At 37.4% G+C, this 20,063-nt stretch overlaps 1 protein-coding gene across 1 annotated transcript; it reads left to right on the forward strand.

The window, feature by feature from the left end:
- The first annotated feature begins 9,145 nt into the window (after positions 1 to 9,145).
- Positions 9,146 to 19,692, forward strand: LOC128737418 (homeobox protein six1b). Its single transcript, XM_053832049.1, has 4 exons — positions 9,146 to 9,260; positions 17,885 to 18,031; positions 18,101 to 18,749; positions 19,566 to 19,692. Exons 1-4 carry the CDS (start codon positions 9,146 to 9,148, stop codon positions 19,690 to 19,692), a joined length of 1,038 nt encoding a protein of 345 aa, XP_053688024.1.
- Positions 19,693 to 20,063: the final 371 nt, after the last annotated feature.

Raw genomic sequence — 20,063 nt, forward strand, 5'->3', positions numbered from 1 at the left:
TGGGGAAGTCTAAACCGTTGACGTCGAGAACATTCGCAAACACGACAGAGATTGGCAAACTCAATGCAACATCAAGAGCGGGGTGATTGGCATCGAGCGTGAAATAGGTTCAGCCGCCTCGCTAATCGAGCAAAGATGTATGGCGGGATCATTGGCAAGTATCAGATCTAATAAGCGAATGTTTCTATTTATTAATTTGTGTCAGACCTTGGAAAAAGAACGCTTATAAAAGTGCGATATAAACTGCGGAAGCGAGAGAGTGTTAGTAGTCGATGCTTGGGGTAGGGCCGTCTACAGGAACATTCGAAACTAAACCGGAGTGGTTGTAATCACCGAACAGCAGCACTAGAATACACACTTCCAGCTGATTCGATATGTTCATTGATACTTCTAGCGTCGTCCTTACGGTTGGGGGGTAAATAGATTACACGCGATGCTCAGAGAATGACCGGCCACTAAGACTTTTACCCATAGTTGCTCAGGCGTTTTGCAAATTGAGGATGGGTCAATGGAGCAACTCAGCTGAACAAGCTCAGTGAACGATCCTTTGTTCGCTAGCTGTCAACAATACATTTCTTCAGACCAGCATGGACTTTGTCCAAACCGGTCAGCCCTATGAATCTCGCTGATATTGTCTCGTTGTGCCTGCGCAACATTAAGGGGGCATAGTACTTTTTACACCATATTTTTTGCCTTATTTCAAATATTTTTTTCTCGATAACGCGAAAAGCGAATCGATTCGGGTTTATTGCTTGCTAAACATTGCACTTTATACTAATATTTGCAGTTTTGTTTGCATATGTGAACCTCTTCCCCTCTCCCCTACGGCTCCTTGAACATGCTCATTCGAAAAAAACATGATTTGCGGTACCATGGATTGGTGCTGGGGGGCTTATCCGAATTGAAAAATTCCAAAACGACATGAAAGAATATTAAATTATCTCGTGTTTGACCCATCCTTTTTTTAAAATTCGAACGCATAACAAAATGGCGGACATTCAAACATAAAAGTAAGGTTTTTAGCCGAAAAAATTGGCTTTAAACATTTCTAAAAAATACAAAAATAGTGATATTGAAAAAAGGATGGGTCAAACACTAGATAATTTTGTTGGCTTTCAAACAAAAAAAGAATCATGAGAATTGCTTCAGCCGTTCTTGAGATATTTATGGTACCGACTTTCAAAACCTGGTTTCGAGAAAAACGACGTTGAAGTTTTTATTCGCTGTGTAATCGCTCCAGACATGCGCGGTACAAATAGCTGTAACTTTGTCAATTTTTGGAATTCATCGAAATTACTTGAAACACATATGGTCAAAATGTTAATCTTTCGAAATAATCAATAAAAAAAATTTCGATTTTTTTAAATCGAAAAAGTACTATGCCTTAATGAAGGAGTGCAAATTGACGCAGCCTAAACTGACCTGAAAGCAGTGTTTGATCGGCTGTGGATCACGGTGTTCTGCTTGCAAAACTTGAAAAGCTGAGAGTTTCCGCACAGCTCTGTAAGTTGCTACAGTCGTACCTTAGCACACCGTAGGTTGAGTGTGAAAGGAAATCGGGTCCGAGTTTTCCGACTAGTCCTGTAATATCTTTGACGTACCACAGGGGAGCAACCTTGGACCACTGCTCTTTTCTCTTTTTTATAAATAAGCAATCAGCTCTTCGGCCATCTGGTTGTCGGTCATTTTATGCCGACGATGTAAAAATCTTTAAGGGGGGACCCTACTCTGGAAGACCGAAAAATAATAGATTTTCGTAAAAAAAATACAGATACTAGAATTATAGTTATGTGTGTTGTGGGGTAATTTTCCCAAAATAAAGGAGTTTTTTCATCAAAAATCGACAGTTAAGAACTCATAGAAAATTGAAAAGTTGAGTTTAGATAATTCATTTTAACGTGCTGAAAAAAAATTTCAGCCAAATCTGTCTAGTAGATTCAGAGATACACGTACCGCCAGCTAAAGAAACATGGTTTCGGGGAAAACCCGTTGAAAGTTTCGTTCAGCAATGGACTTCCATTGAAGTGACTCCACAATATTTGCAGTAAGTTTTCAACGAGATCAGATATCAAAAATGTTTTTGGCATGACATTTCTGAAGGTATAAGCACAGACAAACAGACGGGACACTCGCGTTAATTCCATCGTCCAATTAAAAACTACTCATTTTTCAAAAAAAGCATGTTTCGCAACATGGCCACACCGCGGCGCGCGAGTGTTGTATCGAGTTTTCAGTATAAACCCATACAAATGTAAAAACCCTACAGCATGAAACCCTGCAAATGCAAGCTACTCCGCAACATGCATAACAGAGGGTGCTAGTGTGCAGGCCAAATGTGTAGGACGATGGTTTTTAAAGGATTTTCTTCTATGTGTCATGCCAGTTCGTCAGCGGTATAAGCGTCTCTAAAATGTAAAAAAAAAAAAATAAAATTGGATTTTGCCGATTTTCCAGAGTAGGGTCCCCCTTAAGGGAATCAAAATGGATTCCGACTGCGTTGAACTGCAACGCCTAGTGGACAAATTTGAAGATCGGTGCTTACCGATCAGCATCTCAAAATGCTTATCAGCTCCTTTCGCCGTAATAAAATCCTATAGCTTTTAGCTACGATATTGGGTAGCATGTATTACATCGCGTCTACGAATATGATCGTGATCTTGGTGTCTTTTGTTTATGAATTGTTTATTTGACGCTCTCTATGGTGTATATTTTTAATTAATTTGTGGGTCCTATCTAATCAATTTTCCTTCTTATTCCAGACTAATCGCTCCTAACCATAAAACAATTAGTAAGAGTATTGCAATGCGTCGAATGCTTATCATTTTTGAAAACATGTTTAAGATTTCTGCAGGTATTCTAACGGTTCCACAATAGTCGGAAAATGGCGATTTTTGGCTAAAATTATTATTTAGTTTCAAATTTTTTTTTTCCATGTGTGGACTCATTACTGCGACCAGTATAGTTGATCTATTGTAATATCGCCCGGGTGTTTGCTGTATGACCTGCACTGCATTTCTTTTTGCTATAATCGCTATTGAGTGAGCGATATGCTTATTTTTAAATTGTATGCGTGCTTGCGTGTAATGGGGTTTACCCTTCCTTCAAAGCTTGATCTACTTTACCCATTTATTCCTCGCTGCCAGCACTATCCCATATTATAGCCGTCCCTGGCGAGGACTCATTCGTACCTCTGACCAGTACACTTAACTATAGGAGGGACAGTTGCACTGTCAAGAGGCTTCAGAGGGTAAATATAGAATTCAGCACGAAGGAAGGGTAAATGGAGGGGCCTGAGAATAAACCCATGCTAAAGTCACGTGACATCGAATGGCTTGATTCTACTAAGATTCGAACCCACGACCACTCGCTTGTCAAAGCAGACTCGGTAACCTTGCGGTTACGGAGCCCCCCAAGTAGTTTCAAATTGATTCTAGATTATATTTGTCACAAAAGAAATGATTTAAACTTTTTTTTCATGTGTGGACTCATCACTGCGACCAGTATAGTTGATCTATTATGATATCGTCCGGGTGTTTGCTGTATGACCTGCACTGCATTTCTTTTTGCTATAATCGCTATTGAATGAGCGATATGCTTATTAAATTTTATGCGTGCTTGTGTGTATTGGGATTTACCATTCCTTCAAAGCTTGATCTACTTTACCCACTTATCCCTCGCTGCCAGTACTATCCCATATTATAGCCGTCCGTGGCGAGGACTCATTCGTACCTCTGACCAGAACACTTAACTATAGGAGGGACATTTGCACTGTCAAGGGGCTTCAGCGGGTAAATATAGAATTCAGCTCGAAGGAAGGGTAAATGGAGGCGCCTGAGAATAAACCCATACTAATGTTACTTGACATCGAATGGCTTGATTCTACTAAGATTCGAACCCACGACCACTCGCTTGTCAAAGCAGACTCGATAACCTTGCGGCTACGGAGCCCCCCAATGATTTAAACTTATAAAAACTCATATTTAGGGTGATTTGGGGAAAAATGGTCAAATGGTTCTGATATAAATGTTTTCTTGACAAAAAAAAATTTTCTTTCTTCTCATTGAAACTCTCTTCAGGTACTAAATAAATTTAGTAACAAAGGTAATCAAATTTGTTGAAAGAGTACTTAAAATTTTAAAGCTTTTAATTCACGTTTTGATACAATATACTTCGAGCTTTCAGACGCACTGTAAGAAACTGCGGTGACAAGAGTTGTTTTTTGATTAAAGTTTATGAGAGTTTAATTATTATTATAAGTAGCGTCCAGTGCTGCTTTTTTTCGATTGAAAATTCGTACGCCGAAAATTGTTTTACCTCAGTGTAAAAGATCACGTTTGACAGAAAGCTTTTTCGCTCTCATTTATATTTGTTTCCTCTCGACTGCTTGCATCTGTTTCACTTACACATACAGCCAACATAGCTGTCATTCCTATATATTGAGCGGTAATTGACACACAATATCAATATCAATAAGATGCTGTTGATATTGAAATACCAATATCATTGAGATGCCCTCAATATTGTGAATGTCTAATATTAAAAGCTGAAAAATTATTGTATGATTATATAATTGAGATAGATAATATCAATGAAAATGATAATATTTCACTTTTCAATTTCAGGCGTTCAATATCATCACCATCTTAGTGATGTTGATATTGAAAACACCATTCAATACATGACAGAACCTAGTGAATGAACTGAATGAACCAAAATAATTATGACGGATTGAACTGAAATAAATCTTCACTCGGGTACAGCGCGTTGTTTTCTTTTTCGATTGGCATGCTATGATGCCGATTTTAACTAATAGTGGCATTCATTTTCATCGGAATTTTGATATTGAAATTGAAAATTCGCAGTCCTGGTAGCGTCTGGCGCACCTCATTGAGTTTCAATCTGTGTTCATTTCATTTTTTAATAGGCTACGATACAGTTTTAAAATGATATATAACAATAATATTGACATCCGCGATAACTATTCAATTTTCTGACTTTTTCAAAATGACTTCTTTTTCAAACTTTTAAAATGGGCAACTTTGACGTTTTTTTACATGTTACATGTTTTTTTTCTATCAAAATTTTATTCGCGAATCATAAAAATATAGACAATTTACTACAAAACTGCGTTTAAGCTTGTGATAAAATGTGAAATTTTATATTCGGCAATTTTGGCCGCTACTTTTGCCCTTCCTATGTGCGTTCTGGAGAAAAAGATTATTTTTCATGCCTTCAACATTACAGAGAAAACTGAAAGTATTATCTGTTGCTTTTTTAACTGTTTGAATCTAAATTGAAAGCATAACAATTTAAAAAAATGTTTCATTAAAATGATGGTAGTATCTAAAACAGAGTTAAAGCCTTCTACTTTATACTTCAGAGCAGAATCGGTTCGTCATTTGCTTTATATGAAAAAAGTTTCTTCTTGTGGCAGGAGCGAATTCAATACTCGAAAATAAACGCTTTTGAGCCAACTTTTCTCGGAGATGGCTGGACCGATTTTAATGATCTTAGTATCAAATGAAAGGTCTAGTTGTCCTATAGGTCGCAATTGACTTTCATATTGATTGGACTTTTAGTTTAAAAGTCATTTATACGAAATATGTATACATCAAAGTCTCAGTTAACCGCCATTTCTCTTGCATAGTTGCCGGATTCTTGAATCCCATTATCAGAATGAAAAACCTTCAAAAACGAGGTTCGGTTCAGGATTCCTGTTGCTTCAGCCTCATACCTTGCTGCTTCATCGACAGAAGAATTCGAAAAATTTCGAAATAATTTAGTAGCGTCAATACGTCCTTCCAACGCTGTTTTATTGCAAATAGGTTTTCATCAAAATAATCAAGCATGTAATTTTGTAGCACTGCAACACAGATTTGTTTTCGCAGAGTACAAACGGAAAGCGGAGAATGGTGCAGGCGTATGAACCATTTACTTCAAGAGATCCGCTTAGTAGAACCGGCGAAAGCCGGGAGAATACGATGGGCTGGTCACGTCGCAAGAATGCCGGACGACTGTGCAGTAAAATCTGTTTTCTTCCAGACCTCCAACGGCCTTAGGAACAGAGAAACCCAACATGCTAGATGGCTCGACCAGGTTGAAGCCGATTTGCTTCTGCCGAGACGCTCAACGAATTAACGACAAGTATCCCAGGACCAAGGACAGCAGAAAGTAGAAATTCTGGCTCTATGGTGCTAAAGAAGAAGGAGGAGGAGAGTTTTATATCATCCACTTATTTATTTTATGCTCCAGTTTTTTTTTATTGTCGCCGAAATGGCGCCCCCCTCAAAGTGGCGCCCAAGCCGTTGCTTGTTTTGCTCAAGGAAAGCGCCGGCCCTGGTCGTCTGTGCTTGGGAAGCGATGCTGTCACACGGAAAAGGTATGAGAAAATTTTAACTTGAAAGTTTCCATTGATTTTAACTATGTAGCGATTAGAAAACAATCTTTTGAAAAAGCCATACAATTATGAATCGAATGGTATGTGCTGCTAGTATGTACATCATCAAAATCTGTTCTAAATTGGAACAGCCATTAGTGTTCAAAATCTTACATTTCATTCATTTCATTTCCATAAATTTCCTAATAAGACATTATTCGGCTGTTCGAAAGTCAAACATGTCTACTGACTGTGCTAGTTGTCCATATCGACTTTTAAAATGCTACAGGTAATGCTTATATTTATATATTCAGTTCCTTGTAAAAGTTTTTTTTATTGTTGTAAAATGATGTAAATGGTTGTAAATGTTGATATGAATGATGACTAGAGAAATGCTTGTTTATCTAATTTGTGCACTTTTGGATACAATAGTCATATCTTTAAAAAGTCAGCCAGTAATAAGGCCATGCATAGACGTGCTTTGCGTTGTTTCGTCTTAACGTTCATTTAACGGCTGTTATGTACAATTATCAGCCTTAGTGTAGTAATAATTTGTAATACCAGAAAACAACTTAACTACATTAAGTTATGTTTACTTTGCTCAGTTACGGTACTTACTGAGCATTATCCGTGTAGCCAATTAAATATTAATGATTTATGATATAAATCATTTAGCTTTATCTTCTTTTATTTTAATAGTTTCTTCGGACGTTAGTTAATATTTAGACAAAACAATAATACTACACTCTTAGATCAGCAAAAAATGGAAAAATGCACAGGCTTTAGAAACAAGCAGTGATGTGAATCGAATAGAAGGCTATTGGTTCCTGGAAATCTTTTTTCGAGAAATAATAAAAAACCTGATTGATGATGGCAAACATAATTTTCGAAACTATACGGAACTCCGAAGAGCACCTAGTAGTCACTCTTTGCTGTTATTTTCTTTAATTTTTTATATCTCAGTTTTCAACAACACCAAATGAAAATTAATAAAAATTACGTTAAATTGTGAAAGATAAAAAACTACTGTTTTATTTGTTAACTTAAACAATAAAAGTAAATTTTATTTTCAATTTCGCATTTCCACCACATTAAAAGCTTACAGCTAAAATTGCTGCGCACTTTGTGTCGACCCCAAACAATGTTCCGTTTGGAGGAATAAAAATTTAATTCGATCTGGGCGAGCATTTGTTTGACCATGAAACGGTTATGCACCCGTAGCAAAAAAAGGAAAACTGCGACGCTAGCCGGTGACACCAGGGAAGTTATGTAGGACGCGGCATTTATTTTCATGGGTATATCGTGTCACAATCAGTCTAAATGCACTATTGTTGCTTTCCGTAGGGTTTTTTTTAGTGGTTAGCAAATTTCACCCAATGGAGGACTTGTACGAATAACGGTACGTATATAAGAAGCTGCTCGGATTACAAAACTCAACTCAAATGTGTCAGCACATATATCGGTTTGAGGATGGAAACTAGTTTTCCTAATTAAACAGAGTTGAGATGATTTTGTTGATGACACTCTATGATTTGTTTGTGGAGTTTATTATTACCGTTATTATCGAATTGTTATTGCTTCTTAACGCCTGTCGGCTGCATCCTGTGCCGCAGGATACAAAACCACGCCTCAGTTGTGGGAAAGGGAAACAACCAATGGCAGCAGCACGTGAGGAGAATGAAAATGAACAAAGATAGCACGCATGTTGTCATGCTGTGTGTGCACCAGAGTGCTAGAAAAATTGTTGTCTGTCCAACCGTACGATAGCAATTTCCGCTCACCACTTTAGAATTTTCTATCGTATTGATGTTGAATGTTTGCTTAAGATGCGCTTACAGTCAGGACAAATGTTGATACGTTTATAAATGATAAATATAGTATGAGTGGTTTTAATTGCAAGTAAAGAAATCAGTGGCATGCCACTATCGTATTAAATCAGCAATTCCAGTGAACAAATGAATGTCATTGGTTTTTATTGATCGTCCTTCTTCTCATTCTAACGTTCTGCGAATAAATCTGGACAGTGTGAAATTGATATGCAGAATTATGACTGCATACTCAAGTTTCCGGTCGACCGAGTAAATGCAGAGATTATATTTTAAAGAAATTTGTTTTCTTTTTCAACTATAAATTTATGCAAAGCTCTATTCGCGTAAATCTATCGTTTCATAAATCGCAAACACGCTTGTAAGCATATTTTTTGCTAGCGTGTTGACTAAACAAACAGTAGGAGGAGCATATCGTCTCTCCGTCTCGTACTGTGCGCCGTTACCCTTGACGATAGCATAAATATGTGCAGTGCGCAGCATTACAGACCAACTCCTGTTTTATGGCTCGGCTTGTTTATCTTCCACGCTTCTGTTTATCCTGTATTCTACAATTTCATTACTGTTTTCACTCTCTCCACTCTACTCTCGCAGCCACACGATCGCATCGTTCAGCTTGAGACCCTTTATTTTTGCATTTGCTAAACATACAGCCAAAGCCAACACAAACGTACGGTGCGTCGTCGGGCTGGTAGTATTGGGTGGGCAGGGAGCTTTATGCAGGACGAAGCGGGAAAAGTGAAAATTCATGAATGAAGATATCGTTTGAAGCGGTTTAGTTTTACTGTAATATCCGAGTCGAGCAGATGTGCAGTTCGGGATTTCCGGCAACCTTGAGTGATAGTGTAGTGATAACCGCTGGCAAGATTTTCCTAGTGTGTGGTTAGGATTCGGATTAAGTGAAGGATTAAGGCTGCTGGATATAGGATTCACGCCGGAACGAATGGATAGCACTGGATTATCACCGTTAGCAGATTTGGATTCCAACTCCGGCGGATCGGATGGCGTTAACTCCTCGTTGAACCATTTCGGTTCGAACTTGTATGTGCCGCCGAATGGTAATTAGAATTCGAGTCAAGTTTTTTTTTTACGCTAATTAATTCGACGAAGTTAAAAGTGATGAATGATCCAGTATTCAGTGTTTTGAAATCGGAGCAATTGATGATGATGATGATGTGACATTAATTAGATTTTTTATAAATTGGTGTGTCCCAGCCATATATCTTGTTTCGCGAGGGAACAAGCCGTCGAAAAACTGTGATAGTGTATAGTTTTTCATTGTAAAATTGGATAGTTTTGGCAAAAGGTGGAGCACCAAGCTTTCTCCATCCAAAGTAGACCCGTTTCGCTACATTATAATGCTAGAATGAAATTTTACTTTTGATTTCATTTCAATGTACTTTATTTCATTAACATATGATTTTCGATTCTGCTTTGTAAAGCGTCTCGATATCGCAGTATCTTTTCATTATTCATAAGCTTCAATATTATTTTAATCTAAAATTACTGTTTTTTCCATTTTTTGTGAGTTATTTCTATTGAGTGCAATATTAATTAAACCTTATCTTAATGTACCAAATGTGTACCTCACATCACGTTCTTCTTAATGTTTTTGATGGTTTTTACCTAAATCGTGTTCTAATTTTTCAATTCTTTGTTTGTATATAATTTCGCTTTGCTTTACAGTATTTTTCAGTTGCATTTATGCCGTACCAAATGCTAGTTAATATCACTAAATATAACGTCAATATTTTTGTTCATCCTTCCAATTTTACCACTTCAATGTAAGATAGGTTAACTGTGAATCTTTGGTGTGAAAAAATTTAAGAAAATATCATAAATCAGATTTTAGAAAATACTGGACTAAAGTTGGACGCAATTAAAACGAAATTTAACCACACTGAGAAATAAGCATAATGCTGTAGAAAAAACTGTTTTCATTTTCTGTAACGTGGTTGAATTTCGGGTGCCGTAGGTTGTTGACCTAAGGTTTCTTAAAATAAACATTTTTTCATTCAAATGGCATCGCCACCGCAAGGATAACATTTACTTAAAGTTTCTGGCACCTTTTTATTCAAGGGCTTTGCGTATGCCCAAATCTAATACAATAGGACATATTATTTTTACTCGCGTGCCACCAATATGCTGTGTACAAATTTCCCAAAGTTTCGAAATTTCGAATTTCACGAAAGTGCGAGTGACCTGCTTTTAAACCAGATCACGTTTCTTAACAACGGTTGGACCCGTTGGACCGATTTTGGTTTCAAAGGGAAGCGTTCACAATCTCTTAATCAATATATTTTGAGTTCTTCGATAATGATGGGATATTTAGATCAAAAGTTGTGTACATATTGAAATTTCCTTATTTTGTACGGAAAGTGACATAAATGTCCATAGGTTGGTGGATGTTGACACGCAAAGCACATACTTTATTGAAACAATACTTTCTGTTTTCACTGCGACCAATTCAGCAAGATTGTTAAAAAACTCACCATTAACAAGCAAATTTTGCCTCTAGATAATTCCAGACTTCCGGACCGAGAACGGACTGTAACTAATCAACGAGAACAACGACTAATCAAACTGAAACAAGATCAGCCTTTGAAGATTTGCTGCAATACTCAACCTCAACGGGTCAGAACCCGGACTTTAATTTTTATTCTCATGTCGATCACTAGTGAAAACCTACGCTTAATACGTATTCGAATGAAAGACCATGTCAGCCTCAAAGTCCTGATTTAGTCTAACAAATCAATCATATCTTTTAAACTCGACAGCGAGTATTGCTGAATTCATCGCCATTTGAGCCATTTAGTATCAAAAAATTTTAAATTCCTGAGGTACAATTATCTCCTAAAATTTAGATCGAATAGCTGACAAATCGAAATAGCTGCTCAGACAAATCGGGCTTTGTGTCAGAATTTTTTTTTCTAATTATGTTCTAAGTTAATTCATTACATGTGATCAAACAGATAAATCGGCTCATCCCACCACCTTTTGGCAACTGGATAAACCACCAGACTAATTTCATTTTTTTCCAAAAAGACATCGTGATGCAATTTTTTTAAAGCTCAATTCTTCAATTTCGATATGCGTTAATTAATTTCGAATCAGCTTTAATTTTGCACATAGAAATTTCGCATAAAAAGATGAATTTAACTTGAAAAGGAAAAACGAACTCATTAGAAAATAATAATTTATGTGTAAACCACCAATTAAGCCAAATAACACTTATAAAGAGAAATTACCAAGATATTTTGCTTCTGGATTTTTTTTAAGTACACCTAGAAAAACCTGGAAAAGTCAGGGAATTTTATTTTCGCTGAATAATCGACACCCTGTATCATTTTCCTGACTCTTTGATTTCGTTTTTTTTTTCATTTTATTTTTATAACAGTTTTTGCATCATTTTAGTTTTATCTTTGTGTTCTTTTTGGAGTAATTTTTATATTATCTGTGAATCATTGTTGTATATATTTTATATATTTTTGTCATCTGTATCGTTTTGAACCATATCATACTAGTTTGGAATATTTTCGTATCATTTTTGTAATTTATAACATTTTTGATTAGTTTTTATGTCTAAAATTAAAAGACGCTCCAAAAACTTCAGTAGTTTTTATGGCATTTCTGCGTCATTTTATGTAATTTTTATGTTCATTTTTGTGCCGTTTTTGTGTTAGTTTTATGATTTTTATCATTTTGGTATCGTTTTTGTATTACATTTGTCTTTTTTCGCATCATTTTTGTATCCAACTTGTAAAGCGTTTTTGTTTTTTTGCCATCTCGTTTTTATTTATTTTCCTATTATTTCTATATCATTTTAGTAGCACTTTTGTGACATTTTTGTATCATTTTTGAGACGTATTGCTATTATTGTTTGGAACCTTTTTGTATCGTCATGGTGGTATGCTTGAACACTCAAGTACTTTTTTTACACGGTTTGTTTTTTCGATTATTAGGAACGGGGAAACTTACGGACCATTCATTTATTTTTCAATATATTTCGGTGAAGCCCGACATTCGTCACGTAGTTTGTAAATAGTCCCTCAGTTGCACCGTTCTTGAGTAATCGAAAAAAACAAACCGTGTAAAAAAAACTTGAGGTGGCACCGTTTCTGTGTCATTTTTGTTATGAAATTACAATGTTTTATATCATTTTTTTTAAACGTGTCTAACAAAATTTTACCTTGTAAATTTAAAACATTCAGTTTCTAGTTCAGAACATTGATTGAATTTATTCATGTTATTTTTTCTAATTCATGAACGTCTTTATAGAATGTCTCCATAGAATGAGGAAGATTATTTTTTCGTTCCAAATACGGTATTTCTCGCGTAAAATGTGAAAAGTGCTTATGCAAATAAGAGATTCTCTTCGTTTCTCCTCTCTTAAGCTTATCTCGGCAACATAAATTCATTCCAATGCAATTTTTCTTAATCAATAACTAGCTAATAACGCCATGCCAGCAACAGTTTCATACTAAATTAATCCATTCAGGTGCATTTACATCGCCGTGGTAAGCGAAGGAACCTCTCTTTTGCACATAAGCCCTTTTCACATGAAAAAATATAAACTAGTCCTGCGTGAATCCACTTTTCCACTAATTCCCTACGATGTAGCTCTGATCAGTCGCGTCAGTTTGTCCGGAAAACCGTATTCGTGCATTAGCTGCCATAGCTTGTCTCGATCGACTGTATCGTATGCTGCTTTGAAATCGATAAAGATGTGATGCGTGGGCACGTTGTACTCCCGACATTTCTGCAAGATCTGTCGGATAGTAAACATTTGGTCCGTAGTTGCGCGAGCCCCCATGAAACCCGCCTGATAATTCCCTACGAAACCTTGTGCTATCGGTGACAGCCAGCGTAACAGGATCTGGGAGAGTACCTTGTAAGCGGCGTTTAGCAGCGTAATACCACGATAGTTGCAGCAGTCTAGCCGATCACCCTTTCTGTAGATGGGACAAACCACTCCTTCCATCCATTCCTCCGGTAGCTTTTCCTCCTCCCAAATCCTCGAAATAACCCAGTGTAGAGCCTTTGATAGCGTTTCTTCGCCATGTTTATAAAGCTCTGCCGGTAGGCGGTCCTTCCCAGCGGCTTTATTGGTCTTCAACCGTCCGATTTCTCGTTCGACTTCTTGGAGATCGAAGAACTGCTTCCAGCTGTTGACCATCTCGCGCTCGTTTTTAATTAGATTCCCTCCCTCGTCCCTACACATGTCAGGTTTCGGTGTGTAGCCCTTCCGAGTTTGGTTCACCTTCTCATAAAACTTACGCGTGTCATTAGCTCGGAATAGTTGCTCTAATTTTTCACGATCTCTGTCCTCCTTTTGGCACTCTTTTCTCCTCAGGATCGTGGTCAACTGGTTCTTAGCTCGTCGGTCTTTGGCCAGGTTCTCTCTAGTGGCAATACTTAGATCACTTTTCCAAGTTTTTTTTTCTCCTCCACCGCTTGTTGGCATTCCCCATCAAACCAATCATTTTGTGTACTCCGAGGTTCAATACCTGGTGCCGCGGTTGCCGTCGCTGCTCTGCGAATTAACCGTTCCATACAAAAATCATGCAAGTAACCTATCTGGGCGTCCGGCTAGCACGATACGAGACTCATATATTGGGCTCTCTACCTGAGACAAAATTATTGTAAATTATCGCTGCCCGTTAGTGTAGGTGCGCAATAATACAAACTACTATTCAAAAGTACTGGCTCGAATTTACAACTACGTAATTGTCACAGCTTCGTAAAAAGATTTTTGTCAAAGTTTTTGACAACGAACTAGACAAGAAAACAAGTGATGTTGATCCCTTACAATAAAATACTTGGAACCTGAACAGCTCAGCACTACTAACGAAAAATGCGAATAACATTTTGCTTCATAAATAATTAGAACAAAGTTAAATTAAGAACATTGACCACTGCGAAACAGTATCAAATTCTTGGAGATTTATAAAAACATTTTTATTTATTTAACATTTTTATAAACACATATTACTAATTGGTTCACAATGAGTGCGCGACGTTAGGCATGCAGACTGTAGGCATAATGGACGTTAGGTATAATGGATGATAGGCATAATGGACGGTAGGCATAATTCACAAAACTTCGCTTTTCTATGAATACACGCTTGAGTCAATCAGAAATTCATTTCGCATAATGCTGTTTAGCATCTGGAAGCAAAACATTTGGCATGGAAAGGAAGAAAAACATCCAGATGAGCAAGACGGCCGCAGGCCGTGAGTGTTCCCATCGATTCGCCCTCGTAAATGCCGTCCATTGCAAGGGATAGCTCTATCCCGTAGAAATCACATCGGTCTAAGTTTATTCGCTTTCCTATGACTGCCAACTCTTGTTAGTTTTGCCTAGTCCTCGCATGAATTCGTCAACCTGATGACCGAATTTCGATAACTGTCACACCAGGCCAAACTTGTATACGGCCGAATCTCGAAAGGGTCCCAAGCAGCACAATTTTTTAGGTTTACTGGCTTGTAGGTGTTATCCGTTAGTTGAGTATAACCAGTATTTGAGCAGTACATTATGCCTACCTTACATTTTACCTATCATCCCAACAAACATTTTATTTGAAGAACAGTTTATTCAACCATTATACAGCCAATATCCAGTAAGCATGCGCTTGATGCGCTATTATACAACAAAAATGTTTGTTGGGATCCATTATGATTATCATCCATTATGCCTATCATTCATTATGCCTACCGTCTTATATGCCTGTCGTCCATCATGCCTATCGTCTATTACGCCCAGGCTCCATTTTAAGTTTTTTGCTCAGTTGAAAAATTCTATGCAGTTTTTTTTATGCGGGCCTGTATGTTAACATTGTTTATCAGTCGATAATCACCAAAAATTACAAATTCTAGCAAAAAATCAGTAACACAGATTTGGAAATGTAAACCTGAGCAGAGTTTTTTTACAATTAGTTTTATTGTTTTATTCTCCCTAAACATCAGCTCAAATGAAATATTACTGGACTGAATATTTTTTTACAATTTGATGGAATGTATCACAATATACACGATATAAAGCAATCTCGAATGAAAGCAATTTCGATATAACGTAACTCGAAATAACTTAACTTTTATCTGGATATGACGCAATTTATTAAAAAGTCCGAAAATTAATTCACACTCTGAACTTATTAACCTTGCGGTGTAATCTCACCTTTCTATTGTGCAAAAACCATTACTATTTAAAAAAAGTATATGATATAATGATGCATAATTCCGTTATTTAGCTTTTCACATTACAATTAACAAAATTTCTTCGCGTTTGTTAATGTATCTTTCAAACCACAAATCCAATCATTACAACATTTGGACATTAACGGTTTGAAAGGCTCCTCTTGATGCGATGAACTTTTTTTTATTATTTTTGTTGTATTTTGTAGACAAAAATCAATGAGAATTAATAGAGAAATCCTATGTAGTTTTTGATGAGACCTGTGGGGCTTATTGGAAGTCGTAACCATTTAAGGTCCTCAGAGTACTGCCTGTAGTTGGCTGCAATATTGGGGTGGTAGGTACCACCACCGTAAAGTTCCTTCGCATTGTTATCAGCTTCTAAATTATTAAATTTTGTTGTTTTATTGTCAGATGATTTCTTGTTTATACAGTAAATAGACCGTCAATAGATGTGCGCAGATCTAATATTAAACAAAATGTAGTGCGCAGCCAAGTGCACCATGACAACCCAAGTTTCTAGATTTTACTTGGATTCGTTTGTTTAATATCAATAAAGACAGTTTCAAATTATTGTGGCATTCATTAGTCTGTTTTATCATCACCGAAGAAAATATTGTCATGAGTAAAGCTAGCTGCCTCGCATTTGTCGGTGAATGGTGCAAGGATGGATTACCACAGCAGCTGATAATTTATTTTTATACAATTGAAAAAGCGTTAGAGCTTTACGATCTACAAACAAGCAAAATAGTTCTGCACAGAACAAAAATTGAGGAGTTATCTGAAGACGACTTTTTCATTGGTGCCATAGTTCTCATTTTTGGAAGACGCATTCGCATAGTGGATTACGGCAACTCGAATACGAAAAATAAATTCACGAGCCACGAACGAGCCCTTGGTATAATTTCGTCAGACGCGTGTCAGCACCTGGGAGAAATATTACAGAAAATTAATGAAAACAACCTCAAAGTACAGCAGCTTGCTATGTTGCAAGCAGATCAAAAATATTTTTGGAAGTTGGAAAAACTTGCCCCTTACGAGGGTGGAGCTAAACGATTTCAGGACTTTATTCCTATGGAGCCATTTGTTGCAATAGAAATAACAGGAACTGATGCTCATCATCGTTTCAACGCACTTTGTGGATCAGATGAACAAGCTAAACACCATGCGGCGCACACTTTGCGAACACTCTACGGAAATACTATTTATTCTTCCACTTCGGATAAGGAAACACAATTCATCTTTGATAACAATGATGTTCGATTATGCTTACGATCGACGGCTCTGCTACAAAATAGTACGTTGTGCATCATTAAGCCACATATTGTGCAGGACTATAAAATCGGTGAAATTATATCGGAAATCATAAAGGGAAAGTTTATAATATCCGCTATGAAAATGGTACACATTGAACGAGAACAATGTGAGGAACTGCTGGATATCTACAAAGGCGTCACAAACGAGTATCAGTCTATGGTAATGCAAATGGTCAGCGGAAAATGTGTCGCTCTGGAAATAACGAATAAAAACGACGAAAGTGATATCGGATCTCAGTCCACACATCGAAGATTTAGAGAATTTTGCGGTCCAACTTGTCCGGACGTTGCTAGAATTATTCGACCACAGTCATTACGGGCAAAATTTGGCGTCAATAAAATTAAGAATGCTGTATATTGTACCGACCTCGAAGAAAATGCTGTGTATGAATTGGAATACATTTTTAAATTTCTCTCGTAAAAATGTTTTAAACAGTATTGTGAAACGTCCTCTGATTACTCTTAATTTTTTTGATTTTGTTTCTTATATAAATATCAGTAGGTAGCTGATGAAGTCAATCATATTTAATGTTCACGATAGTTTTAAATGTTCTACAACTTCTGAAACTTTGATGAAAGTTGTTTTCTGCTCGTTGTTGCCTGTTGTTGCGTTTCGATTTGCTAACATTGAACTGTGACAAGTTGCGTATTGGATTAAGATCTATAGCAGGTCGTAAAAATGCTAATTTGCAGTGCTTCACCAGCTGTTGCTTCCACCCCATGTAAGCACGGGAAACGTTTTCTCCGCGGGAGTCCTTTCTTTTTAACCCAGTAGACAATCAGTCGATCCCGACCTCCCTTAATCGGTCCCGCTGAGATTAGCTTAAATGTTGGTTTCATGGGCTGTTTTTCGGGGTTTCTGGTTCTATTTGTGTTTAATGAATGTTAAAAAATTGATCTGCTGGGGAGTATTTTTATTACTGTACACCAATTTTGTTTGGTGACACTACTATTAATTAAATTAATCGTTCAAACTAGGATATGTTATAACCTTTTCATCTAAATTCAGATGTATTTTTTGTGTTGATAGCTGCCAAAAAACTCAACACGACGACGTCATACAAATAATAGCCGCGGAGTAGTTGGCTTTCCTTTATACTAGTCGTGCGCTATACTTCGAATCTGACCGCATTAAGCTCTAATAGACATATTTTCATTTCAATTTCTTCCAGGATACCGGGACACTAGCAATGCCATCAAAACCCTGTTCTTCTCGGATAAACTGCAAGAGTTCACCGATAAGGAATATGAGCGAAAATATAACGAAAACGTGTATCCAATCAAAGTTCAGTCACAACCGGATGTTGCTTATTACACAAGTAAGTTCTATCATAATCCCTAGCACGCTAAATTAGGTCAATTTTAAATCGTAATTTTTCCCATAGCAGGTAAACCACAAAATGATTTGCAACCCAGCACGAGGGACACCGAAAACAGTGGATCATTCCTGCAAAATGTTCAGTGTCATACGAACAACAACGAAGTGGAACGAAAATTCCTTAGTTTCAGTCCCGATCAAATTCAGTGCATGTGCGAGGCACTTCAGCAGCAGGGTGACATCGAAAAGCTAGACTCCTTCCTGTGGAACATTCCTCAGAATGAAATGATTGCCAATAACGAAAGTCTAATGAGGGCAAAATGTCTGGTCGCCTACCATCGCGGTTCGTTTCACGAGCTTTACGCACTGCTCGAGTCTAAATTCTATTCACCCAAGCACCATTCCGATCTGCAGAATCTGTGGTTCACGGCACACTACCGGGAAGCGGAGAAGGTCCGAGGCCGGCCGCTGGGCGCAGTTGACAAGTACAGATTGCGCAAAAAGTATCCCTTGCCGAAGACGATTTGGGACGGCGAAGAGACGGTTTACTGCTTCAAGGAAAAAAGTCGCAATGCCCTGAAGGATTGCTACACTAGGAACCGATACCCGACGCCAGATGAGAAGAAGACACTTGCCAAGAAAACAGGACTCACGCTGACACAAGTGTCCAACTGGTTCAAAAATCGCAGGCAACGGGACAGGACACCACAAACCAGGCCGTAAGTACCGATACTTGCTTACATGCTTCGCATGTTGGGTGTGCAACACGTGTTTCTAATAAGGCTCTATCAGCCGAGCGTGTCAATTTCTTGTTACGAGACATGCATCTATTGAAACTGTGAATTTTTATGTAACAGGGTTCGTAAAAATTGTCATCTATCTTTGCCGGCATGTGTGTATGGTATCAAAAAAAGGAGCTAAAGGTTGACGTGTGAGCAGGATCCGATGTCGGATTTTAGAACGTCGTTCATGCTGTGCGATTAACAGTTGATCTGCGCAAGGTGAAAATATTTCAATCAACCAATGTTTTGTTTTTTAAAGTTAACTTCCGATTAATCTAATGTGGGTAACAAACAAGTAATTTTTGTTTTATTTGTTTTATTGTTGAGCATCTGATCATTGTTATTGAAAGTTTATTATGTGGGATTTAAACAAGCCAATTTACGTCTACTTTAATCACCTTTTTGTGTAGCTAATGAGAAGGCTGCAATTTTCTTATCATCTTGCAAAAAAAGAATTAATAAAAAAAATCTGAATTTAAATTGACCAAAATAACGAAATTCATCGAACTGCTGATTTGCTGAATCGCGAAAGGCTCACTTCGCGACGTTTCAAGTCATAAAATCAGATCGCTAAATGACGCTATAAGCACGTTCTGTTATGACTAATAAGCATTTATTACGCGCTGCTTCCTTTCGTTCGCCGGGTATCCTTCGCTGGAACTTTCCTTTCGCCGGACTTAGTTTATTCATATTACGTATATGTTTCTACAACACGTTTGATAATGATTTTGTTTGCTGTATCTTTTTTTCCAGTGATATGATGATGCCCGTACTACCGGTCACTTCTGCCCAGATGGATGGCAGCTATCAAAGACTGTTTAACGTTGCCAATTATGGTGGACATGCTTATCATGCAAATGACATGTACGCCGTTCAGTAGAATCGATCATTAGGATATGTGCTTGTGCCCAGTGTATAATTTGGTGGAACCGCGCCGGAATCGAGTGTGAAATTGTTCTCCTCTACCTCCCCCTCTCCCCCCATTCCCTTGCTTTCCAACCGCGGCGTTTGGAAGCTACTTCTGTTCAGTTCTGACGATAAGTGTGGGTCATCGAACAATCAGAAACAAAGCACAAAGAGAAATTGTGATAGGCTGTCAGTGAGGTTTTTCAGCTAATAACCTTTTGCCATTGTAAATAACGAGTACTTTAGAGATGGAAATAAATTGTCCTGTAATTAGCTGTGTTGTTTGAATTGTTTTGATTTCTTGTATGTAGGTATGTAGGGGGTTGTATGTACAAAATGTATGAT

This window comes from Sabethes cyaneus, chromosome 2 (genome assembly GCF_943734655.1).
Source record: "Sabethes cyaneus chromosome 2, idSabCyanKW18_F2, whole genome shotgun sequence".
NCBI classification, from domain to species: Eukaryota; Metazoa; Arthropoda; class Insecta; order Diptera; family Culicidae; genus Sabethes; species Sabethes cyaneus.